Source organism: Doryrhamphus excisus, linkage group LG21 (assembly GCF_037039965.1).
Source record: "Doryrhamphus excisus strain RoL-2023G ecotype Guam linkage group LG21, RoL_Dexc_Guam_v1.1, whole genome shotgun sequence".
NCBI lineage: Eukaryota > Metazoa > Chordata > Actinopteri > Syngnathiformes > Syngnathidae > Doryrhamphus > Doryrhamphus excisus.
The window spans coordinates 5,063,549-5,090,895 of record NC_136377.1 but is presented as its reverse complement, the minus strand read 5'-3'; the positions used below and the strand labels follow the sequence as shown (position 1 = coordinate 5,090,895).

General features: G+C 41.2%; 1 protein-coding gene across 3 annotated transcripts in view; it reads right to left on the bottom strand.

Annotated features, from left to right (window-relative positions):
* LOC131138211 (polypeptide N-acetylgalactosaminyltransferase 10-like) overlaps positions 1–7,636 on the bottom strand; it is a 33,837-nt gene extending 26,201 nt beyond the window's left edge. For all 3 annotated transcript variants that reach the window (XR_013625201.1, XR_013625200.1, XM_078787786.1), the window contains exons 1-2: positions 7,365–7,636; positions 31–133 (exon numbers count right to left, since the gene is read on the bottom strand). Coding sequence is in view for 1 of the 3 variants with exons in the window: in XM_078787786.1 (XP_078643912.1) it covers positions 31–133; positions 7,365–7,523 (262 nt within the window). In the remaining 2 variants the exon portion in view is untranslated. The remainder of the gene's footprint in view (positions 1–30; positions 134–7,364) is intronic.
* Between the last annotated feature and the right edge of the window lie 19,711 nt (positions 7,637–27,347).

Here is a 27,347-nt window from a genome sequence, read left to right as displayed (position 1 = left end):
TGACTGAATGAATAAAGTCAAGTTCCTCACCGACACGCGCTGCGTCCTTCCTTATTGCGTCGTAGTCATGCCAGTCTGTCCTTCGAACGCCATCTTGCCCCACCTGAGTGACCTTCCTCATCTGGTTCAGCCCCTGCGGGGGAGAAGCATTGACACAGTCGACGTTTTAGGTTTAATTAAATGTCGAGGGGGGGGGGGGGTGGCACACGTCAATCGATGCGGGCCCTTCGGCCTCTGTCTCCTCATCAGCTAATTGTCGACATCGATGCGGTCGGTTACGACTGATTTGTTTGCCGAAGTCACTCGGTTGTCGATGATTAAGAGAGCATGTCACTTTTTTTAAAAAGTTGTTTAACTTTGCTGAGGTGTGTTTAAAGACCCGGCACGTAGGCAGAGGAAAAATATATCATATTTGCCTGAGAAACTGATGCGGAACATAGTGGAGGGGTGAAACTGGCACACACACACACAGGACACACACATCCAAAAATCCACGCCAAAAAAGAAAAAAAAAAAAAATGCCAAAGTCGCTTGGTGCTAATGTGCAGGAAATGAAGGCGGACACATTAATCTGGGACATCCGTTTGAGGAAGCCTTTTCATTTGACTGCAACTGACTTCAATTCAATTTAGATTTCTCTCCCATTCAGCATCACACCAGGGCACAAGCGGCTACAACTAATCCTCAGTGAATAACCTTTTTTAAGCCGATGGACTGTCAAACAAACTTTATGTTGCATTGTGTAGTATAGCCAACGGTTATAAAAATATTCATTCTTTTTTGTAATGTATTGAGCTTTGCTATGATATTCTGTGTTACAGGATATTTAACAGGTATTATAGTTGCCAGTTCATATTTTCCTTTGAAAAGCAACACCATGTCCTGCAGCGTTTACCCGAAACAGGCAAGGAAATGGCTTTGGCTCTATGGTTCCTACCTTCAATTTTTTTTTTCTCTCCCTTTTAATCAAAAAAACAATCATTCAGAATGATGAGGCAGCTGTCCTATTTGGCAGCTGGAAGAAGCGTATGATGAAAATTCCAAGGTCTGTCTTCATTTCAACCAAAAAGCACATGAGAGAGCAGCTTTTATCAAAGCGCCGCATCTTTTCTTTTCAGTCTCACGCTTTCTCTCCTGCTGCGACCTTGCTAAATAAAGTGCACAAGGGTTGCCAGACCCTCACTCGGCCTCTTTGGCACTTGAAAAAAAAAGATACAATACAGCCAGCACGGCGGGAAGGAATAAGTTCTACACCACTCAGCGCCTTGTGGAACACATCATCAGCCTCCTCTTAAAGGAAGAAAATAAATACAATGTTTTTGTTTTTTTTTACCAGAAAGAGGCTTCACAGTGTTACAATCAAACGTCCATCAGCATTCGAGTGAAGACAAGATGGGGATCACGCTGTAAAAGCTCACGTCGGAGAGTTTTTATCAGCTCTGTTTGAAAGCATGAAAGCAAAAATAACTCAAGGTGCTGGAGCCTATCCCAGCTGTCTTCATGCGAGAGGCGGGGTACACCCTGGACTGGTCGCCAGCCAGCCAATCACAGGGCACATATAGACAAACAACCATTCACACTCACATTCATACCTATGGACAATTTGGAGTCGCTAATTAACCTAGCATGTTTTTGGAATGTGGGAGGAAACCGGAGTACCCGGAGAAAACCCACACATGCACGGGGAGAACATGCAAACTCCACACAGAGATGGTCAAAACAGAGAATCGAACCCAGAGTTCCCCAACCTCCATGCTAACCATGCTAAATTTTCTCCTTAAATTGTGACCTTTTTCTCTTAATATTGTCACTTTATGATTGCTGCTGATTTTTTTGCTGTTGTTTTTTTCTTTTCACATTATATTTTTACAATGTGGCGTGTAATATCTTAATATTTCAACTTACATTTTTTATTTATTTATTTATTTTTATTTTCAAGTTTCTTGTAGTCAAATTGCGGCTTTTTTTCTTTTTATATTTTGACTTTATTCTCACAGAATTAAAACTGATTTTTTTTTTATTTCTACTTAATGTTTTTGGTTTAATTTTCCAACTATTTCAACTTTCTTCTTGCATTTTCTTGTGACATTATTTCCATATTTTGATATAAATTTTTCCCATCCTAATCTTCCAAAAAATTACAACATTTGTTTTACTTGTTTGTCATAATATTTTTTTTTATATTTCAACTTTATGCTACCGAAATGACATTTGTTTTTCCTTTTAATATTATGATTTTATTCTTGTAAAATTATGACTTTTTTCTCCATAAATTACAAACTTTTCCTCTTCATATTTTCACTTAATTATTGTAATATGACTCCTGATTTTTTGTATATTCATAACAAGCTACATGTAATCCGGGTGACTGTCATAACTTTATCAAAATTAAACAAAGAGGCACCATTTGTGTCCTGTAACGGGAGCTCCGAGATAGGGCGAGGAGCTCGGCCACCAGGCACATCGAGAGCGAGGTGAATACCATTTTTGGCTCTTATCGAGATCCGGAGTAGTGTTCTAAACCTACGAAATTTGAATTAAATGCGACTAATATTGCAGAAATAAATGTTAGATGACGGGAAACCCAATAATACATCAAAGTTTAATAAGATAGCATACAAACTAATCCAGGAAACCTACTGTTCTACTGCACCGCCCTTGTTCCCATTTGATTCCATAAAAAAAAAAAAAAAACAAATTTGTGTCACATCAAAGACTTCCTGTACTGCTGGGCCCCCCGAAGCATCGACGCCGCTCTGTCTACTCTCCCTCACATCTGTTGTGATGAACAAAGAGGCGGAGCAAACAAAGCCATTTGTTCGGGATGGAACAAAATCCCCCCACTGTAAGCCTGATAAGCCCAGGAGGAGGCGGAATCATACACCAGCGGTTCAATACTTCCTCGTTTTTCAGCCTCTCTGACCACCTACTGAGAGATAGCAGTCGCTCTTTTGTTCCGCTCCCCCACCCCGCCGCCAACATCACTACACTTCCTCATCTTGCTGCTAGATCCATGATGACCCCCAGAGATGCAATTACCTCGCCCACCTCACACCTCTGATGCCTCACCTTCGGCCACTCTCACACACACACACACGAATCAATCAATGCTGAAAACTTCATCCTATTATAACATCATATTTTCTGAAATACAGCCATGAGATATGTATGTGTTCTATGCTTGTTAATAAAGCCAATGACACTGGTCACTAAGTGTCGGGAACGTTACAGCGATTAGGGAATAGCCACCACAGGAAGTACAGTCAATGCGTGTGGCACTCTATATCTAAGACGCCATATTTTCTATTATTAAGTCTACTATATTAAGTGATATGAGTGATAAGGTGACTATTCATTCATTCATTCATTTTCTACCGCTTTTCCTCACGAGAGTCGCAGGAGTGCTGGAGCCTATCCCAGCTGTCTTCGGGCAAGAGGCGGGGTACACCCTGGACACTACACACACTACACCCTATGGACAATTTTGGATAGCATGTTTTTGGAATGTGGGAGGAAACCGGAGTACCCGGAGAAAACCCACGCATGCACGGGGAGAACATGCAAACGCCACACAGAGATGGCCGAGGGTGGAATTGAACCCTAGTCTCCTAGCTGTGAGATCTGTGCGCTAACCATTCGACCGCCGTGCCGCCGATAAGGTGACTATATGGGTGTTATTTCATGTCTGAATATAGAAACATAAACAGGTTTTCTATGCGGTAACTATGAAAATATTTGATTTATAGGTAAGGGATCAGGGCTGCACAATGGTCGAGTGGTTATTGCGCAGGAGACCCGAGTTCGATTCCACCCTCGGCCATCTCTGTGTGGAGTTTGCATGTTCTCCCCGTGCATACGTGGGTTTTCTCCGGGTAGGCTTTATATAGGCTGCACGGTGGTCAAGTGGTTAGCACGCAGGCCTCACAGCTAGGAGACCCGAGTTCAATTCTGCCCTCGGCCATCTCTGTGTGAAGTTTGCATGCGTAGGTTTTCTCCGTTTTCCTCCCACATTCCAAAAACATGCTAGGTTAAAACATGTGAGTGTGAATGGTTGTTTGACTATATGTGCCTTGTGATTGGCTGGCGACCAGTCCAGGTTGTACCCCACTGCCTCTCGCACGAACACAGCTAGGATAGGCTCCAGCACCCCCCGCAACCCTCGTGAGGATAAGCGGTAGAAAATAAATAAATGAATGAAAGGTAAGGGATCACAGTTGGGTCTGGAACCAATTATAAAGTGATAAACGAGGGATTACTGTATATGTAGATGGAAATGGTGTAGCTAGATACACTCTTTAACTCTAAATTATGTTCATTTTATTGTAAAATATCAATGTAATACTTTGGTGACGCGGAAACTGAGTTTTACAAAATACTGAAAATTGTACAACACAATAAAATACAATAATCAACTGTGATACAGTATCGTAATTTTTATCGTGCTTTATGATTTTAAACTGTAACAGACAAATTAGACGAAAGAAAGGAACAAGACGTCTACGCTTTACGTTGGTCTGATCCCAGCAGGCTGGTAAGGCTTCAGTGGAGTAGCTTAAAAAAAAAAAAAATCAATACACTAATCCCATTCAGCCTTTTCCCACATAAGTCTTGTTAGAGACGTTTGTAGCGTACATTTTCTTCTCCTTGTTGGTTTCTGTCTGCTTCGCTCGGAGATGTCACTGCGCGGGAACGGAAGAAAAAAAAACAGCCGAGTGAGATCAGAGGGGATTAAATACGACGAGACGCAGATACGCAAGATGAAATGTAGTGGAACGACATTCATATACTTTGTCGTCAGGGGGGGGGGGGGGGGGGTGTGGTGGAGGTTCCTTCAGTAGTGTCCTCGTTTATATGAATTTGGATGGATTTTTTTTTCTCCAAAAATAGTATTAAAGTCTCCGCAGCACAATAAAAATGATAGTAAGGGTACTTTGGCGTCACTGCCCCGCCCTTTGGATACTCTACATCAGGGGTCTCAAACTCAATTTACCTGGGGGCCACCGGAGCTAGGGTCTGGGCGAGGCTGGGCTGCATCAGGTTTTCAAAAAAAAAAAAAAACGCATTTATTAAAAACAGAAAAATGAATAAACTTTGCTTTGGTTCCGATTTTCTACAATAAAAGCTCTGATAAAACATTCCACTGTTCTCAAATATCTTCATTTTTATTTTTCTACACAAAATAAGATCAAGAATAAAGAAAATCAATCAATCAGTAATAAATAAATATAATAATAATAATAAAAACTTAAGAAACCACATATAGTTGGTGGGTAGACAAATTATTTTTTTCAGATTAAAATGAACAAAGCATTATTAGAGCCCTGTAGACATGACAAAACACGACTATAGTCACATTTATACTCTTTTTATTTACAACATATTGCGCAACTGCAGGGTCTTGAGACACATGCTAACTCGCAAACTAGAGAGCTAGCGACCTAAACGGTAGCCTTCAAGTTATTTCCTTTAAACTTAAATAGCCAAAAACTTACCACTTCCACACGGATAGGGAGGATACAGTTATTTAACCTTTAACATGAACATTAATCAAACGTAATAATTTTTTCTGGGTACATGATACCATACAGCATCCATATCAAACTTGCGCGGGCCGCACTAACATTGCGGGGGCCTCAAACTAGTGTCCTGCGGGCCACATTTGGCCCGCGGACCGCGTGTTTGAGACCCCTGCTCTACATGGACTAACTTGCACCTCAAAGACTTTAGAAAGAATTTATCCAAAAATACACCTACGGAGGAACTCTAAAGTCAAACGTCCCTAAAGTTGTACAATTATGTATACAAGTGATGGAATGAGGGAAGGATGGAACGGCGTCTGCGGTGATGCGGACTCTATATCGGTGCATTGTGGTGAAGAGACAACTGAGTCAAAAGGCAAAGCTCTCAATTTTCAGGTCGATCCAACTTCCTACACTACATGACATGAGAATTGGACAAAATCGTGGGTACAAACACCCGGAATGTGTTTCCTCCATAAGGTGGTTGGGATCTCGCTTGGGAGATAAACTGAGAAGCACTGTCATCCGGAAGAAACCAGATGAAGTGGCTTGGGCATCTGATCCAGATGCCTTCCTGATGCCTCCCTGGGAAAGGTGTCCAAGGTATGATAGGTGACCTCAGGGTAGACCTAGAACCCGTTGGATGTCTCGCAACTGGCCTGGGAATGCCTTGGGATCGGGGTAGTAGCATACTGGGGCGCTAAGTTTCCAATCTTATCTTATATCCCACCTCTTCTGCTCCGAGCCACAGCCAACGTAACACACACACACGCACGCATGAGTTGTGTTTGCTGTCAGTTCATGATGGGGATTTGGCAGAGTTTAGCTACTAACAAATTGCAACATTCAATATGTTCATTTGAACCAAATGCATTGATGAAACAAGACACATCTCATTATACATACTGCAAACTCCCCGTTAAGCTAAGCAGGAAGACAAATAGTCATAGAAGAAAGTAAAATCTATGAGGATTATACTTTAAAAAACTTTCTCCACTGCTCATTGTGCCAAATCCTTTTTTTTAAAGCCCATATTTAATTTAACTTAATTTAAAAAACACAAAATGGAGCTCATTTGTGAATAGCAGAATTGATAAATGGATCAATTCTGCTGTGATGGCATATCAAGTAATTAGTTCCATTATAAAAAAAAAATCACAAGGGATGTAAGAAGCAATCTATGGATGGATGGAAAATAAATGTTCTTTTCTCTGGAAGTTAATGAAATTGGTGCCACCACACGTCTCAACTGATTTTTTTTTCTCTCTCTCTCTCATAAAATTGGATCTCGTCTGTTAAAAAGGTTATTAGGGACAGATTCCTGCACATATTTGCTCCATTTTTGCCACTCTAAGGGTTGAGGGTAGGAGGTCTTATCTATAATTAAGCCATGAATATGAACATGCATTGTATGAGAGGCATTGATTAAACAATAGGTTGGTGAGCGTGCAAATATATACGCTAACGGTCAATAACTACACTAATAAACTAGCAAGTTGTAGGAGATGTAGTAAATGACAAATATCTTTATTATTGCACCATGCTCACAGCTTTTTCTAATATTTTCACTCTTGTGTGGTTAATCAAAATATTAGGATAATCTACAACCATATTAGTTAAAATGTTGTTTGCCAATAAGAAAAAAGGAGCATTGTTACGTTTAGAAAGTAATGGATGACATTAAAGTGTACCTAATAATGTGGCTGCTGAGTTTGGTGTCTAAAACATGTTCTATTGTCGAGTATGGGCGCTCTCCATGGTTCTGAATAGCTACTACATGTTTAAAGCCTTGCTGGGAAAACTATTACAAGACGATAGTAAACAACCGGAGCATGCCCCCCCCACCTGGATCTGCTGCATGCCCCACGGTCCGTCCACAGTGGCAGGCGTGCTGTCGAAGACTCGGTACCGGTACAAAGACCACAACCCCACGTTTGGCAGGAAAAGCAGAGCCGCGATGAGAACCCCGGCGAACTGCAAAAGCCTTTTCTCCTTCCGCCTCATCGCTCCCGGAGAAAACGAAAGTAAGAAATAAGCTCCGTTTACTGTTGCTGCTCTCTCTCTCTCTCTCTCTATCCTCCACCTTGGAGAACAACTTTCACTCTGACAGCCGAAGACTGACTGGAGCGCTTTCAAAGTACAGTAATCGGAAACACACGACACTTCCGGTCGTGTCTTTCACAACAAGAGTACGCGCTTCCTGTTTGGCTTAAAGACAGGGAAACGGGCGTTTTAAAATAAAAACCGTATATTTAAATTAAAGTGTCCATTTCAGTAATTCATTCTTGCAAATATTTCCGTTTATGGATGTAATATTTAGTATTTTGCATGGGTAGTAATCAGGTTTAGAGCATACTTTATGAAGCTGCCGTTAGAAGCAGCTCTCATATACAGTATTTACTTCATTAATTCAATATTTATTTAATAAAGACAAGATAAAAGCAGTGAGCTGTAGTATTATTATTTTTGTTATTACAGTGTCCCCTCGTTTATTGCAGGGTTACAAGTATAATATATGTTTTAAGGCTGCATAACCCATCACCATACACTTTATACACTTTTCTCAGACAGGCATCAACATTTTCCCATATTTCACTCTTGTTTAAACACTCAAAAAGTTTCAGGTTTCAACAAATTATGACGCGAATCACACAAATTTCACCTCACTGACCGTGCCTTTCCGCTGTACTGTAGCGTTTTTGTATCCTTGTTAAAACATATTGCTGTAGTACTGAAGTGAAGGTCATTTATATATTAGCTGCGTAACTTGTACATTCCCTCAGCATGTCAAGAAGGCCAACATTTTTGTGTGAAGGTTAGGATTCTCCTAACGCTTCAACGCTTCAACGACAGTGTGGGTTTTGTCAGGGAGAAACTTACAAACATACAAAGATTGCAAGCTAGCAAACTAGTTGGGCAGCACGATGAAAATACAGTAAAGTCTCGTTATATCGATATTCTCGGGAGTCGGAAAAAATACCGATATAACCGGACTATCCATATATCCGATCCTGCGCCGAACTGCATTAAAAGTGGGCAATAATGCACTCGACATTGTTCTATAGTATAGAACAATGTCGAGCAGCTTAAATCAATCTTTGCTTAAGGATTTCAATACCAAAAAAGAACACGGCGAACGGCTGCTTCCAGTCAACTTTATTTTTCACACTTTCACCATGTGTTTGGCCAGCTATGTGGGGCGGGTTGAGCATGACCTGTGAACCAGGAAGTGCGGGAATCGGTGTGTGTGCTGTGCTCTGGTGGTGGAAGTGTGAAAAATAAAGTTGACTGGAAGCAGCCGTTCGCCGTGTTCTTTTTTGGTATTGAAATCCTTAAGCAAAGATTGATTTAAGCTGCTTTTGTATCGATATAAGCAGACCAAATTGGCTGGCGGGAGATGAAAAGGGCATCGTAGTAACCGGATTATCATAATAACCGGGTATCGTACTAACGGAACTAATTATATCATAAAAGACTAGAAATTTGCCGGGAAATGAAAATAGTATCGTAAGTAGCAATTCGTTATAACCGATATCGATATAACAAGACTTTACTGTACAATGGTTTACAGCCAATCAGGACGCAGAGGACAATGGGAGAGGGAATAGAGAGACACTCAAATTCCCACAGCGAGTTTACAATTACATCAAATAAACTGTCAACTTTCAGTGGTAAGTCCAAGTACTGTAGGAATCTTATGTGGGCCCGCGGAGTTAAAAAAACAAAAAAAAAACATACCACATGTCAAGGTGCAAGCAAGCACAGCTGGTCAATCAATCAGTCATTTTGCATCAAGTCAATAACGGCAGGCTTCCCTCTGCTTCTAATGCCCTGTGAATTACCATGATTTCTTTCCAAAGCCTATAACATGAGCCAGAAGAGTCATAAATCCCACAGCCCATTCAGAGATTCATCCATAATTCATGTCAGGAGACACTGAAGCGATTGAATTGTCACAACCCGGGCCGGGAGAGAACCCAATAAGCTTTTTCCTTCTGGGTGTCCAGAAAGCTGGGATGAGAAGCCGGACCAGAGCGACTATGAGGACACACCAAGACTGCATTCTAGTTCAACCATGTGTGTGCGTATGATTGCTTTGGGATTTGATGGGACCTATGGATGAGGATTTGGGTGTCAGCGGTCGCGTGGAAGACACAAATGGTGTGTCACTTCAGACAATGACTGAGTGTGGAGGGTGGCTCGAGAGGGGTCAGAGGTCAATTTTATGTATAATTATTTAAAGCATACAGCTTCACTTTTGTCTCAGGATATCTATTATAATGATCACAAATTTCACATTTAACAAATTTTCTCATTGTAGACGTTTATCTACTCAACTGCAGAGAGTTCTAGACCAGCGGTTCCCAAACTTTCAGACATCTGACTGGAAGTCACCTACCCCTACTCCCGCATAATGTTTTTCCTTCTTTCAATGTACTGCTCCCAGACCTGACTGCGATAAAATATTTTTTGCCATATCCAATTATGAGGTTTTTAACATTATTAGAGCCTTGTAGACATGAAATAACACCCCTATAGTCACCTTTACATTCCTATTATTCATATTTACACCACATTGTGCAACAACTGCCGCATGGGGCTCAAAATGGCCACTAGCTAGCAAGATAACAAGTTAGTACAGTTAGCCTGGAATTTATGAAATTTACCACTTCCACATCTAATGGGAGGAGAACCTTTTTTTTTAATTTTGTGTATTTTGTACTGCTTAAATGATTCTGTTTTCTTGCTGCTGTGCAATGCAAATTTCCCCACTGAGAGACGAATAAAGGCATATTTTATCTTATCTTATCTTTTCTCACTCGATCATGTTGGACATGCCATGGCTGACTTCATGACTTCATGCAGTGTTACGGTAAAGTAACGTAAGGTAATGTCTCAATGTTTTGTGGGACCAGAATCCTACATATCACATATCACTAAGCCAATAAAGACACAGTGGAAAAAAATGGGGGTGTTAGAGTGGAAGCTAGTACGATTTGAGGAAATCTGGTAACAGTTCAACTTCCATTGGTATTTCATAGAGTAATCATACAATGTACGGTGCATGCATTATGTGCCGACAAGTTTTACAACAGCCTGTGTAACGGATTGAACCATAAACCAGAGTCCAATACAAATATGGCAGCTTGACGCCTACTGCAGCTGCAGGGGAAACAACTGTATGAGCATTACTGCTGCTGCAGATGAAGCCAATAAATGGCGCCAATTAAATGTTCACCTCACTGCCGTTCAAGCCGGTGACCAGCTCAACTTCCTGGAAGTGGATTCTACCGTCGCGTTCCAATGCAGTAAATTGGGACCTTGGTAGCCACTAGTGTAAAAGGCACTCATTATAATTATTATCGTCGTCAGTATGAGTAGTATTTGCCAAAATGCTCAAGGAATGAACCAAAAAGGCCATTTCTGATAGAAGTGAATTGAATATTTGCATAAAACAGCCTAAATGACATCATTAGTCAACACATTTGGAACAAAAGTGCATCTTTTACAGCTTATATGGACTCCAACGAAACACCCAGGGTGATTCCGCTTCCATTCAGTCGGTGATAAAGCAGCCAGACGAACGCTCCGTGGAGAATTTATGCGTGAAAGTGCCCTTTTGTAATGCCGCCAAAGGTCGACGAGTGGTAATTCACAAAAAGGAATTACACTTTCACATGGCAAATCGGCCATGACTGGGGTGCTGAGTGGAAGAAGACACTTTTTGTATGCTTCCACGGCCATGCAGCGGTTGCTATTTAATCACTACATTTTTTTTTCCGAAGGTGCAATTTGCAGCAATTTATCATGTGGTTGAACACAGGAGAGTTTAGACTGTGTACAATGACGGTGAGCGGCGGTGAGACCCAACTAAGTTGCCATACGAGCCATTTGCTAGCAAGTAAACAGAGGAGCAGATCTTGGGAGAGGGCAGAGAGCTTATGTGGCTTACAGGCACGCCCATATAAGAAAATCCGCTCCTCTGTGACGTCACAAAGGGGGCAGTTTTGCCACGCCTTTTGAGACAGAGCATTTTGAACCATCCCAAACCTTTTTCAGGGCTGCACAAACCTCATTATCCAAAACTTTCAGTGGTAAGTCCAAGTACTGTAGGACTGTGATCCAAAACTACACCAGTCTAACTACAATTGGTCTCCTTTTACTTCATAAAATGTAAAGATTACAACATTACACAGGCCTACTGACCAAAATACTACATATGACTTTCATTCATTCATTTGCAACCGCTTAAGCTCACGAGGGTGGTGGGGGTGCTGGAGCCTATCCCAGTTGTCTTCAGGCAAGAGGCGGGGTAAACCCTGGACTGGTCGCCAGCCAATCACAGGGCACATATAGACAAACAACCATTCACACTCACATTCATACCTATGGACAATTTGGGAGAATGTGGGAGGAAACCAGAGTACCTGGAGAAAACCCACGCATGCACCGGGAGAACATGCAAACTCTGAGGGTGGGATTGAACTCAGATCTCGTAGCTGTGAGGCCTGCGCTCTAACCACTCCCATGCAGTCCACATATGACTTTTCATTCATTCATTTTCTACTGCTTTTTCCTCACGAGGGTCGCCGGGAGTGCTGAAGCCTATCCCAGCTGTTTTTGGGCAAGAGGCGGGGTACACCCTGGACTGGTTGCCAGCCAATCACAGGGCACATATAGACAAACAACCATTCACACTCACATTCATACCTATGGACAATTTGGAGTCGCTAATTAACCTAGCATGTTTTTGGAATGTGGGAGGAAACCGGAGTACCCGGAGAAAACCCACGCATGCACGGGGAGAACATGCTAACTCCACACAGAGATGGCCGAGGGTGGAATTGAACCCTGGTCTCCTAGCTGTGAGGTCTGTGCGCTAACCACTAGCCCGCCGTGTCGCCCCCACATATGACTTGTCTTTCCACATTTTTTTTGATGAATAATAGGCCATAGTCCAGAGTGGTTAGCGCGTAGGCCTCACAGCTAGGAGACCGCAGTTCAATTCCACTCTCGGCCATCTCTGTGTGGAATTTGCATGTTCTCCCCGTGCATGCGTGGGTTTTCTCCAGGTACTCCGTCTTCCTCCCACATTTGACTCCAAATTGTCCATAGGTATGAATGGGAGTGTGAATGGTTGTTTGTCTATATGTGCCCTGTGATTGGCTGGCGGGCCTCTCGCGTGAAGACAGCTGGGATAGGCTCCAGCACCCCCGCGACCCTTAAAAATGAATAGGCCATAGTCAACCAAGAAACAGTGATGAACTAATTTAAAAAAAAACAGCAATCAAGCAAGGGAGCGATGCTCAATCTAGCACAGACTTACATCCACTTTTTAACCTGACAGAGCCCGAATTCCCCATGAAAGCATTATTTCTCGACTCCAGTAAGATGATTTAGTGCGCCTTACACCTTCGCCGTCTTTTAACGGATCTTCTCATGTCCTTTTTTTTTTTTATCATTTTGATGGAGGCTTATCTGCATGGAAGCACATTAGGCAGAGATATGAGCCACTCAGGCGCAGAGAAGATACGGTCAAAATTAATTCATGAATGAGAGATTTTTTTTCTTCCTCCCCACTCCATCTTCCTCTTTATACATTCATTTCCCCCGTGGTTTTTCTTTGCCCGTGAAAGCTGAGCAAAGCGATCGTTTCCATATTGATTGACGGAGGAGGACGATCCCTGTTCTCGGAGGCTTTCAAGTGCAATAGCGGAATACGCCCGGAATGATGGTTGTACATATATGCATTTCATTTTAGCCACATAATACCTACTGCATGCATTTAGCCGGCCATGATATTCGTACATGTAAATGTAATACCGTCTTCTCATGTGCATACATCGGACGTGAGATACTCGCTTCATCCCCCCGGTGACATTTTGAAAGAAGTGATTGTTTTTCCGAATGCATGCATTATTCTTATGCATGGTTTCATCGTTAGATCTAATAAAAATAAAGAAAAATCCGTGATCTCATTGCTTCTCGTCACATGAAGGATAGCATCCCCCTTCCCGGAAAATATACACGTAATTACATCCATAGTGTGTGCAAAGTATGAAATGCAGGCCGCCAAAGAAAGCGACTGGGGGAAGGGCGAGATCATGAAGAGTTCCACGCTGTGCCGCGTTCAGGCGGATGGAGTTAGCAAAGCGCAACTCTACTTGTAACAGCAGCACCCTCTTCAGTATAAAAACAAAAATAAAGCTTTGATGGAGGGTGAGAGTGACAACGCTACAAAAGAGATTTGGAACTCACTGTTAAATGTTAACTCAAGGAAAAAAAAGTTTGAATGGTTAAAATGGTGCAAAAAAAAAATGGCACGGTGCTATTGTCTTGTGCTGTCATCCATGATCCAGGAAGTAGAATGCTAACAAACAACAAACAAGCAAGATTTCCTCCTGTATTAGGAAGTAGCCTGCAAGCTAACAAGATATACAAATGAAAAAAAGTACATCCTGAAATGGTGTTTTTTTTTCACACCTTCAGTTCGAGTCATGAGATAACCGCTCCTCTTGCTTCAGAATAATGTGAATAATAAAAAAAACGGTACTGCCATGTTGTCCAAGAAGTCCTGGTTAGCTAACAAATGGACACACAAACAAACAAAAACAACTGGAAGGGTGTCATAAATGGAATATTTTGGTAGTTACAGCATAACAAACCTGTTTAGGACGTCTTAAATACGTTTTTTAAACTCTATTAGAGTCCTATAGTCATTGCTTGGTATACATTGTGCAACTTTTATGGCGCTATGCTAAACTCAAGAAGCCAAATAATTACCACTTCCACATGGAATGGGAGTATAACTTTTTTTCACTCCATCATGTCAGTGAGGAATGTAATATAAGGTGTGTTTTGTGTCATTACTGCCACCTAGTGACCAGAATACAATATATCACTTGTATTTTCTTGTTTTTTTTTTTTTGACGAATAAAAACAGCAATCAAGTTAACAATAATACAGCATGTTGACATACAAAACAAGTTTTATAAATATGATATGACCGATTTGCGTCTCAAATGTTATGTTGAAAAAAAAAAAACTTAACAGGCACTGCATTCTTCCGCAGTGCTGTGGCTCGCATTTCTGTTTAAATCCCGCCCCGAATGCAGTCATTGGGTGTGTCAACATGTCAGTCATTACACAGACATGTTTCATCTATACCATTATTGGAAGAAATAGCCATCAACATCCTCTGATAGTAGTTATTATACACTCTAAGACAAATAACCCTGTGTTGAACCCCAACATGAGCAGCAGCATAAATAAAGCAAACCTGTCATTATGCATTATTGAAGATTAAACACAAAATTGAATGTTCTGCTTGTTTTCACATGTAAGCCTCGGAGTAAAAAAAATAAATAAAAAAAACAACTACAAAGAATCTAGGAGCTTCTTTATCACGTCTTTTATCTCATCCGCAAAGCTTCTCCAAGTATTAGCATATTGATGTGTTTTATTGCTTCAATTTCCATGTAGGTAATATTGGAAATGTCCCCCTAGCAAAAAAAAACAAAAAACAAAAAACAGCAACCTCTGCATCTTGGATCAAAATCTAATCCGAGTGATTATTTTGAAATACCAACGACACAATGGCATTATTTATCCAATAAATAGACAGCGGAGGCACAGTGTCCATAAAACATGGAAAATAACGTTTGGGTAAGATGGCGTGAAATATACATTCACGTCTATTTCTTTCTGATCTCTGCAACAGGGCCAAGGTCATTGGGAATGTGTTATTAAACTAATGGAGTTTTTACTGTAGTAATTGGGTTTGCGGAGTATCTCTAAATGTTTTCTGGGGATTTATATTTATCTCCAAACTGCAAATGGGGAGTGATTGTGAAATTAAGGTCACCCCGTGGGTCTATAAAAATGGGCCATGAATTTGCTAGAAATAAAACAGGAATCTGCTTGACGACTTGCATTTAAATGTGATTGTTTTTGACAGAAATGGGCTAATTATAAGACTTTTGCTGTCATTAGGAAATCAATCCAGGGTGTATCCCGCCTCTCGCCCGAAATCAGCTGGGATAGGCTCCAGCATACCCCGTCAGCCCAAGTGAGGATAAGCGGCATAGAAAATAGATGGATGGATATTTTCATAATTAGAGCGTAAAAAAACAGTTCAGAACCTTCAAAATGTGTTTTTTCAAACATTAGAGCCCTCCAGAAATTAAATAACATCCCTATAGCCACCTTTACATTTATATTACCCAATATAGTGGACATAATAATAGTGAGTAAGCCATTTAAGACATAAGACTCATGCTCGTGCGTGTTGGTATGAATGGTATCTATAGTTTAATTTAAGATTATTGTGCTTGCAACTCTGCAATCCAAGCCTGATAAAATATTGCATTTGTGCGTCTTACCGAATATTACGGGAGCACTACTGACACCTAGTGACCAGTGTAAAGTACTACATATCATCGCAATGGTTTTGAATGCTTTTCTTGTTGTGCTTTTCTTATTTTAGTTCATTTGGCTATTTTTTAGCATTGGTAGGCAAACATAAATACATCTCTTATGCTAGGTGTTGTCATGCTCATGTTAGCATTTTTAGTATGCTAACATTATCAATGTGGCACTTTTAGCCATTTACGATAAAAACACTTAGCACCATAATGCTAAGCTTTAGCATGCTAACATTAGCGGAGGTCTGCGCTGTGTTTGACTATAAATTAATTCATAATATATGGAGCCTATCCCAGCCGTCTTTGGGCGAGAGGTGGGGTACACCCTGGATTGGTGGCCAGCCAATCACAGGGCACATATAGACAAACAACCATTCACACTCACATTCATATCTATGGACAATTTGGAGTCGCTAATTAACCTAGCATGTTTTTGGAATGTGGGAGGAAACCGGAGTACCCGGAAAAAAACCCACGCATGCACGGGGAGAACATGCAAACTCCACACAGAGATGGCCGAGGGTGGAATTGAACCCGGGTTTCCTAGCTGTGAGGCAAACGGCAAAGGTAATTGATATAAATATATATAAATGTCCTTAACAAGTCAATACAGTCATCCTTCGCTACACCGCATATCATTTAAATAAGCGGGGCCTGGGACTAGCAAGTCCTATCAGCAAGTTAGCAGTGTACGGTAGAGAGTGGCCCGACAGCAGCTCCTCTTTGAATGTGTTCTTTCTGCTTCTTAATAACGCCATTGAAGTGGATTGTTTAGTAGAGTTGGATAAAATAGCCACCAGGAAGTACGCTGTCAAATCTAACATGTGATCTTATTTAGTCTGACATGACTTATTTTGTATTATGTCAGCTTTATTGGGTAATACAAGTGTAAAGGTGACTATAGAGATGGCCGAGGGTGGAATTGAACCTGCATTTTCTAGCTGTGAGGTCTGCGCGCTAACCACACGACCGCCGTGCAGCCTTCATAATATATGACAAATTATTATTTTTTTTAAATAATTTGTTATATATAATGAGTTGTAATAAAAAACCCCAGCTGTAATTATACTGCTTACTGCCAAATCCACCAGTTAGTCAGGCAGGGGCGAACAAAGCACACAAAGAAAAGTGCAGACTGAAACACCCAGCAGTACATTTCTTTTGCATAACTCAGTTAAATGATCCTTTTTACATGACAGCCAACATCGGCTAGGAAATGGCATCCACTTAAAAGGCCAGCGCTGTAGCGACACTGAAAAAGATATGCCCGTTCTATTACGGCACATGCACGTGCATCGCGCCCATACATCTTGCCATGATGGTCCAATTAAAGTAATGCTCTCTGGCAAAGTGAGCGGGCCCCCTCGCTAGCAACGCTGAAGAATGAAACAATAAAACAGGGATAATGTCTAGTGCAGAAAAACAAATCTTTAACTTGGCTCTCGACCGCCCGACGCTCAGCCAACAACTTTTTACTGCCGCAGCCGGAAGGCCAAAGACAACATACAGTAAAACGGCTTGTAACATGTGGAGCATCGAATTGTAGTGGTTGTGGTTTTTACTAAAAACATCGAATAAGCTTAATTTTATCGTAACGTAGCTTGCAGTCAAAACCAAAGAGATGCTAGCATTAGCTCATTTAATTGAGAATAATACAGTATTAAAAAGAGGTTGTATAATTGTATAATAAGTGTGCAAACAAAGAAAAAGTGTTCAAGAACAGGTAGTTTATGTGCAGGCGGCTGCACTGTGAATGTATATAAATGCCACAGAGACAAGGAGCTGAGAGGGTATGGCAGCCAGCTGTATCCATGGCAACAAGAGTCAACATATTCCCTCTTCACCACGGCACTAATGACCCAGCTATACCACTTTATATCTGCTGGGAAAAAAAAAATGCAGGAGGCCATTCTGCCGGGAGAAACGACTGCTGAGTGTTCATACAGCTCGATTCTGTGTTTGGAAAAAAAAAAAAATGATTTTGAAGCGAAAGGATGCAACATTTCAAGCGTGTGAAGATCTTTGTGGACCCGTAAAGACCCGGGTGTCTAAGCATTTCAGACATTCCAGCTGGAAAATAAACCCGGACCAGCACAAGCGGTAAGAGAAGGGGATGCGAGAGTACATTACTTGAAATAAAACATAGCTAATGGCTGGATATAACCTAGTACAATGACGCATTCCTTATATATTTCACATTTTCTACACATATTAAACATTCAAAAGATGGATTCACTCACTGGGATAAGCCGTTAAGAGCATAGAAAACCTGTTTATGACTTTTTCCAAATATGTTTTTTAGCATTATCAGAGTTCTGCAAACATGAAACAACACTCCTATAGTCACCTTTACACTTGTATTACCCAATAAAGCTGACATAATACAAAATAAGTCATGTCAGACTAAATAAGATCACATGTTAGATTTGACAGCGTACTTCCTGGCGGCTATTTCATCCAACTCTACTATAAACGATCCACTTCAAATGGCGTTATTAAGAAGCAGAAAGAACGCATTCAAACAGGAGCTGCTGTCGGGCCACTCTCTACCGTACACTGCTAACTTGCTGATAGGACTTGCTAGTCAAGTCTAGCCGGCTGACGTCACTTCCCAGGCCCCGCTTATTTAAATGCTATGCAGTGTAGCGAGGGACGACTGTATTGACTTTTTGACGAAGGACATTTACGTATATATATTTATATCGATTACCTTTGCCGTTTGCCTCGCAGCTAGGAAACCCGGGTTCAATTCCACGCTCGGCCATCCATAGATTTGACAGCGTACTTCCTGGTGGCTATTTCATCCAACTCTACTATTAACGATCCACTTCAATGGCGTGATTAAGAAGCAGAAAGAACGCATTCAAACAGGAGCTGCTGTCGGGCCACTCTCAACTGTGCAATGCTAACTTGCTGATAGGACTTGCTAGTCCCAGGCCCCGCTTATTTAAATGCTATGCGGTGTAGCGAGGGACGACTGTATTGACTTGTTAAGGACATTTATATACATTTATATCAATTACCTTTGCCGTTTGCCCCACAGCTAGGAAACCCGAGTTCAATTCCACGCTCGGCCATCCATAGATTCGACAGCGTACTTCCTGGCGGCTATTTCATCCAACTCTACTATAAACGATCCACTTCAATGGCGTTATTAAGAAGCAGAAAGAACGCATTCAAACAGGAGCTGCTGTCGAGCCACTCTCTACCATACACTGCTAACTTGCTGATAGGACTTGCTAGTCCCAGGCCCCGCTTATTTAAATGCTATGCGGTGTAGCGAGGGACAACTGTATTGACTTGTTAAGGGCATTTATATACATTTATATCAATTACCTTTGCCGTTTGCCCCACAGCTAGGAAACCCGGGTTCAATTCCACGCTCGGCCATCCATAGATTTGACAGCGTACTTCCTGGTGGCTATTTCATCCAACTCTACTATTAACGATCCACTTCAATGGCGTTATTAAGAAGCAGAAAGAACGCATTCAAACAGGAGCTGCTGTCGGGCCACTCTCTACCGTACACTGCTAACTTGCTGGACTTGCTAGTCAAATCTAGCCGGCTGACGTCACTTCCCAGGCCCCGCTTATTTAAATGCTATGCAGTGTAGCGAGGGACGACTATATTGACTTTTTGACTAAGGACATTTATATATCTTTATATCGATTACCTTTGCCGTTTGCCTCGCAGCTAGGAAACCCGGGTTCATATTGGCCATTTTTTTCACCCCATTTTGCTCAAACTTTACAGAATATGTGCTTCTAATGCTTCTAATGCAGCACGACTCCTACTTGCTCTCGGTCGCTGACCTCTCCACTTGTTTGCGGCGTGAGCTCGTGATCCGTCCCCGTGCTCCCAGAGTCCCTCCAGCTTCCAATTATCAGTCATTTATTCTCTAATCTCTCCATCCAGACGCAGCCTTGGTCCTGGTCCATATGGCCGAGGGCTGGGGAAGCAGCTGGCCCTGTACCCACCCAAACCGGCCAGGTTACACACACACACACACACACACACAGGAAACACACACGTACAACAGAGGACAGTTCAGGACATACCTGGCAACCTTACTACGACCCACCTGGAGAACTGCACCTACTGCAGATGATGTTGTTGTGTAGAGATTTGTGGTACTAAGACAGGGGTCTCAAACACACGGCCCGCAGGACACTAGTTTGAGGCCCCCGCCTTGATATGAAAGTTTAATGTTAGTGCGGCCCGCGCAAGTTTGATATGGATGCTGTATGGTATCATGTACCCAGAAAAAATTATTACGTTTGATTAATGTTCATGCTAAAGGTGAAATAACTGTTAATAGTTATCCTCCCTATCCGTGTGGAAGTGGTAAGTTTTTGGCTATTTATGTTTATAAATGTGACTATAGTCGTGTTTTGTCATGTCTACAGGGCTCTAATAATGCTTTGTTCATTTTAATCTGAAAAAAATAATTTGTCTACCCACCAATAATATGTGGTTTCTTAAGTTTTTATTATTTGCTGTTTTATTATTATTATTATAACTGATTGATTGATTTTCTTTATTCTTGATTTGTTTATTTATTTTTCATCTTATGTTGTGTAGAAAAATAAAAAGTAAGATATTTGAGAACAGTGGAATGTTTTATCAGAGCTTATCTTAAAAAAAAATTTGTTTTTAATAAATGCGTTTTTTGGGTTTTTTGTTTTTTTTTTGAAAAACCTGATGCAGACCCGAGCTCCAGTGGCCCCCAAGTAAATTGAGTTTGAGACCCCTGTACTAAGAGGTAGGTTGGGTTGCTTAAGGCACCACTGAAGGTCCAGGTACAAAATGTAGCAGCCTAACAAACATCACAACCAAATATGCAATTTCATTTAAAGCCCCGCCTTCCTGCACTTTTTTTTTGACTGAGCGTCCACATGTCCATCATGGCATGCAGCACTCAAACTTTCCCCTGCTGATATTCTTTTTTTTTTCTGTCTATCATTTTTCAATTATTTGCCGGCTTGAAGGTGACGGCGAAGGTCACGTTGTATTCTCCACAGCGAGAGATGAGTTGATGTGTTCTCCGCTTAAAAAAAAAAAAAGAGACATGCAGCTGTCACCCGTGATTGTATTTTCCCCTCAGTGAACATATCCACGCTTCCTGTGTGCATATGCATCCCTCCCTCCGCCTCCTCCGTGGTGCATGCTGGATCAGCTCCACTCACTTCTCTTTCTCTTGTTTTCCCATCCCTCCCTCTATCGCTCTCTCTGCCCCCGCGTGACCCTCCCTTCTCCATCTGTTAGTCTGATGAAAAATTGCAGAAACATTGTTCTCGCCATTCCTCATCACCCAAAATAGACTCGGCCTATTAAAAGGGCCACTTCCCCTGTGGACGTCTGCCAGGAATATGTACTTGAACAAAAACTTTTCAAAGAAATATATCATAATTGAAAAGGTTTTCGCTATGCTTTGACATTCTTTGGCGACTTAGCTGTATCAAAAACTACCTGTACAAAGACACCTAAAAACACATGGGTGCAGATCACCATAATATATACCACCATGCGGGATGCGGGTGATGTCTACATGTAGGGAGCATCAAGCACTACCACATACTTGCTCACGGTGCAACGAAACGAAAACACAACACATCCACAGCAAGTTAACACATCACATAAATCATACAACTAAGTGCTAAACACAACACATAAATGAAAACTGGTATTTTTCCACATGCCCGCAAGTCATGCTGGGTAAAAACACATGGGTGCAGATCACCATAATATATACCGCCATGCATCTTCTGGAATGTTGTAACCATTCCTAGCTAAACAAAAAACAAAAAAAACACACTACCTGCTTGGCTCCTTGAAAGCTGCGAGACAGGGAAAACACTTACTTTTGTCTCTGGGATGCGGGGATGTCCACATGTAGGGAGCATCAAGCACAACCACATACTTGCTCACGGTGCAACGAAACGAAAACACAACACATCCACAGCAAGTTCACACATCACATAAATCATACAACTAAGTGCTAAACACAACACATAAATGAAAACTGGTATTTTTCCACATGCCCGCAAGGCATGCTGGGTAAAAACACATGGGTGCAGATCACCATAATATATACCGCCATGCATCTTCTGGAATGTTGTAACCATTCCTAGCTAAACAAAAAACAAAAAAAACACACTAACTGCTTGGCTCCTTGAAAGCTGCGAGACAGGGAAAACACTTACTTTTGTCTCTGGGATGCGGGGATGTCCACATGTAGGGAGCGTCAAGCACAACCACATACTTGCTCACGGTGCAACGAAACGAAAACACAACACCTCCACAGCAAGTTAACGCATCACATAAATCACACAACTAAGTGCTAAACACAACACATAAATGAAAACTGGTATTTTTCCACATGCCCGCAAGGCATGCTGGGTAAAAACACATGGGTGCAGATCACCATAATATATACCGCCATGCACCTTCTGGAATGTTGTAACCATTCCTAGCTAAAAAGAAACCCACCATGCTAACTGCTTGGTTCCTTGAAAGCTGCAAGACAGGGAAAACACTTGCACATACTTTCTCACGGTGCAACGAAACAAAAACACAACATATCCACAGCAAGTTAACGCATCACATAAATCACACAACTAAGTGCTAAACACAAAACATAAATGAAAACTGGTATTTCCACATGCCCGCAAGGCATGCTGGGTAAAAACACATGGGTGCAGATCACCACAATATATACCACCATACACCTTCTGGAATGTTGTAACTATACCTAGCTAAAATGAAACCCACCATGCTAACTGCTTGGTTCCTTGAAAGCCGCGAGACAGGGAAAACACTTTTCAACTTGCGGTATTAGTTTTGTCTATGGGATGCGGGGATGTCCACATGTAGGGAGCGTCAAGCACAACCACATACTTGCTCACGGTGCAACGAAAACACAACATATCCACAGCAAGTTAGCGCGTCACATAAATCACACAACTAAGTGCTAAACACAACATATAAATGAAAACTGGTATTTCCACATGCCCGCAAGGCATGCTGGGTAGTCCAGCTGCAACAATATGAACTATGAACGGTAGAACATTGCATGTCAAGAACATGTTCACTCCTCATTGACTTGATTTTGTAATCAAGCAAAAAAGCTACCCAGCATGTCTTGTAGTTTCCAGGAAAAATACATGCTAACTCGGGTCAATGAGCGCTTTTTGTAGCTCTACCTTGTTAGCAATGCTAGTTAGCACCATCTATATGGGTGATTTTCCTGAAAGGGATACCACAGAGGATGATATTATGTCCACGACATTGGGTAATACGAGTCAAGCCATTTAAAGCAAATTTAAAGCAAATTAAAATACAAATTTAAATACATTGATGAGACAATAACATCTTACTTATGTCTGACATGTCTTATTTTCTCTATATATGACTATAGGGGTGTTATTTAATGTCTAGAGGGCTCTAATAATGTTAAAACCCATATTTAGAAGATGGTAAACAGATTTTCTGTGTCATAACTATGAAAATATTCCTTCTATTAATATTGAATCCAAATTAGAAATTGACTTATCGCGGAAACGTCTGGAAACAATTAACTGCAACAAACGAGGGACAACCGGACACTTGCCAACATTACAGCACGCGCTTCCACTTTGTGACATTCTTACATGACGCTGTGACATATGCTCGCTAAACAGCATCTTTGGAAAACTCACTGAGGAAAAAAAAAAACATGACAGGATTGACAAGGAGGCCAGATGACATCCTAAAGACATAAAAAGACAAGTTTCTCATTAAAGGAGCGAGGCGAGGAGAAGATCTGCTCAGCTGCAGCATTCTTGATCATCCCGTTTGTGAGGTTACAGCTTGTCTTAGCCCATGCATGCGTGCGTCAATCATGTTCCCATTTTTAGCTCTGATGATGTTTTTTTTTTTTTTTTCATTCTTTTTCTGATTCTCGCGCGTCTCTGCTTCTCAACTACTACCAGAATAATGAATCACTTCTGGCGCCTTCTCCTCTTTGATTTGTTTGCATTCAAGCAGAGTTCAACAGGTTTGAAATCATTTTATTTTTATTTTTTTCCACAGAGTTTAATTTGCACCTGCAACTGCTCATTTGGCATTTCACTGCCAAACAATGGAATTATTCAAAGTGATGTATTTGGCTTGAATAGTGACTCTCCGTTCCAATACAGCATGATATGATTTGTCTCACTAAAAAGCCTTGGATGTTTGCGTTGATTACTGTTTACCGGTGGTTCTCAATCGGCGGCCTTTGGGCCACATCCGGTACATCCATATCAATTTTATTACATTTTAAAACAAATTAAATAATTTAATAATAATAATAATGATTACATTAAAAGGGTGCACGGTGGTCGTGTGGTTAGCACGCAGGCCTCACAGCTAGGAGACCTGAGTTCAATTCCACTCTTGGCCATCTCTGTGTGGAGTTTGCACATGCGTGGGTTTTCTCCGGGTACTCCGGTTTCCTCCCACATTCCAAAAACATGCTAGGTTAATTAGCGACTCCAAATTGTCCATAGGTATGAATGTGAGTGTGAATGGTTGTTTGTCTATATGTGCCCTGTGATTGGCTAGCCACCAGTCCAGGGTGTACCCCGCCTCTCGCACAAAGACAGCTGGGATAGGCTCCAGCACCCCAAGCGACCCTCGTGAGGAAAAGCGGTAGAAAATGAATGAACATTAAAAGGGTGCACGGCGGATGAGGGGTTAGCACGCAGGCCTCACAGCTAGGAGACCCGAGTTCAATTCCACCCTCGGCCATCTTTGTGTGGAGTTTGCATGTTCTCCCCGTGCATGCGTGGGTTTTCTCCGGGTACTCCGGTTTTCCTCCCACATTCCAAAAACATGCTAGGTTAATTAGCGACTCCAAATTGTCCATAGGTATGAATGTGAGTGTGAATGGTTGTTTGTCTATATGTGCCCTGTGATTGGCTGGCGACCGGCCCAGGGTGTACCCCGCCTCTCGCCCGAAAACAGCTGGGATAGGCTCCAGCAACCCCTGTCACCCTGGTGAAGATAAATGGTAGAAAATATACATGAAAAAATATCTGCATTATGTATGCATGAGTACACAAGGTAGAACAACAAAACAACAGTACTAAATAATGTTAACTCATTCAATACTAAAAAGTTTTTATAAACCTGAACGCCTGATTCCAACAAAGTATTAATACATTTTTTACATTTCTTTTGTGCGGGAGGCTAAAAGAAGTGCTGATGCAACTCCTCACCAATGCATTAGACTTGAGAGCAATTTTAGTGCCATAAAAACAACCACTAGGTGGCAGAGGTCCATTTAATAAGAGGAAGGAGAAAGCTGCATATTTTCCTGAAACTTACTTATTACTCCTGCTCATTACTAAAGAACGGAAAAAGAAAGAAAAAAACTTCTTTTAATGAAAGATTGGAGCCTAATCTTTCTTTTAGCTTAAGCTTTCTTAAAGCCACTTCTAAGAGTTTGAAGGAGTTCTTGCGCATAACACAATAACACAGAGACGACCCGAGACTCTCTTGGGTTTGAGTCTGGCACAGAGATGCTAATTGGTCCCTTTTCTCCCTCTCCATTAACGTGTGTGTGATGATAACAGCCTCCATCACAGTGAATTGGGAGGAAGGAAGGCAGAGATGATGATGATGATGGTGGCGGTGATGATGCTTTTAGGGAGAGACGGAATGACAGAGTTCATGTGGGGGAGGAAAGTGAAGAAAGTTTTGAGCTGTGAGACTGTGTGAATACAAAAGACCTTCTCAAGTTGCTAAAAGCTGCAGTTTGACAGTCAGATTGAGCCTCATCGCCTCGTGTTTTTGTCCGACACCAAAATATAACAAACAGCTGCATGAAGCAGAGCCTTTCTGATCCACTGCAATCCATAGTTAATAGCTGGAAACAGTGCCACTCATTTTGTACAATTGTAACTTTTGTAATATTGTGGCATCATCAACAACATCCCTGATGACCGATGTCACCATTTCAACTCATACCGTTATGTGTTTTATTTTTTTGATAGATGTAATTTCCTGCTCCTTATCATCTTCTCCATAATCCTCTCAGGAAATGATTTCTATTTTTAAGCTGAAACAGCCAACTAATGTACATATTTAGAATATTATCCCCATAGAAAATAATAGAAATTGATATAATCTATTCCGGAAAGTCAAAAGAAGAAAGATTAGACAAATTGTACCTGTAGATTTGTCCTAACCGAATATGACATCACTACTATTAGACTAAATATAAAACCAGCAAAAATTGAGGACAGTTCTGTTTCTAGAAATGGACTTCTATTGTTTACAAACTGCGTAATTTGATGTCTTTATCCAGCCACTGTGCTGTCCGATCAGTGTATGCAGGGGGCGTGGCAAAATAGTGTCCTATTTTTGCTTTACTAGCCCGCAAAACCTGGTATCTTCAACGATGGTAAAGGGCTGATCGTTCAGCGTGGATAGCGCTTCAGGTTTTTTGTTCTTTAGTAATCAGCAGTAGAACATAGGTTTCAGGAAAATATCAGTTCCCGACTAAAAAAATATATGTTTTGCTTTTTGTCAGCTCTAATATCCAAATGATTATACATAAAAACAACATAAACAACATAAAAATGTGTGATTTTACATCAAAATAACAAACTATTTACAAATATAACACGATCTCTGTTGAGCTCTTATCAAATGAAATGTGCTGAGGTGAAATCCACAAGTGGAGAGTTGCATCATCACCCCTTTTTCACTCAAAAAAATGGTAAAAGACGTGGGAATAAGTTTGGGTTTATAAAAAGATAAACTGTTTTCGGAAATTAATGAGTGAAAAAAACGAGCTCAAGGCCAAAAAGTGGCCCCCTCCCCGCAATTTGAACACTGTATTTATTGAAACCATATCTCCACGCTTATCATTGTGTCCTCTTGCAAGCTATGTTGTCAACAAGGTGAAACCAATCCATTGTCATGTTTTGTTTTGGGTTTTTTTTTTTGTTTACACATTCAGCTTTCTTTCATTGTTTGCATATTTGCCACTGGTGCCGCTCCACAGAGTCTAATAAAACACAGATGGCGAAGTCTGTCGATAATTCTCATGAAAATGCTGCAAAATTAGCTTTCTGTCTGGCGAGTTATTGATTCTGAAAAAAAAGAGGTCTCATTTTCCTGGAAAGGGACTCTAATATCACCCAGTTCCTCTCGCACGTTGGGAATTAATGTGTTGATACAGGGCCTGAAGTGAGTTATTAAGTTTAATGCATGTACTGTACACCAGACTCCTCTTGAAATGCATGAAATTAAAAATAATAAAATGCTCTCTGTGCAGCTTTCCTCTATTTTGACTCTACTTGTTTCTTTTACACAAAGACGACTACCATTGCACTAGTAGTGAGATAACTTGTTTTTTTGATTGTAGATGTTTGG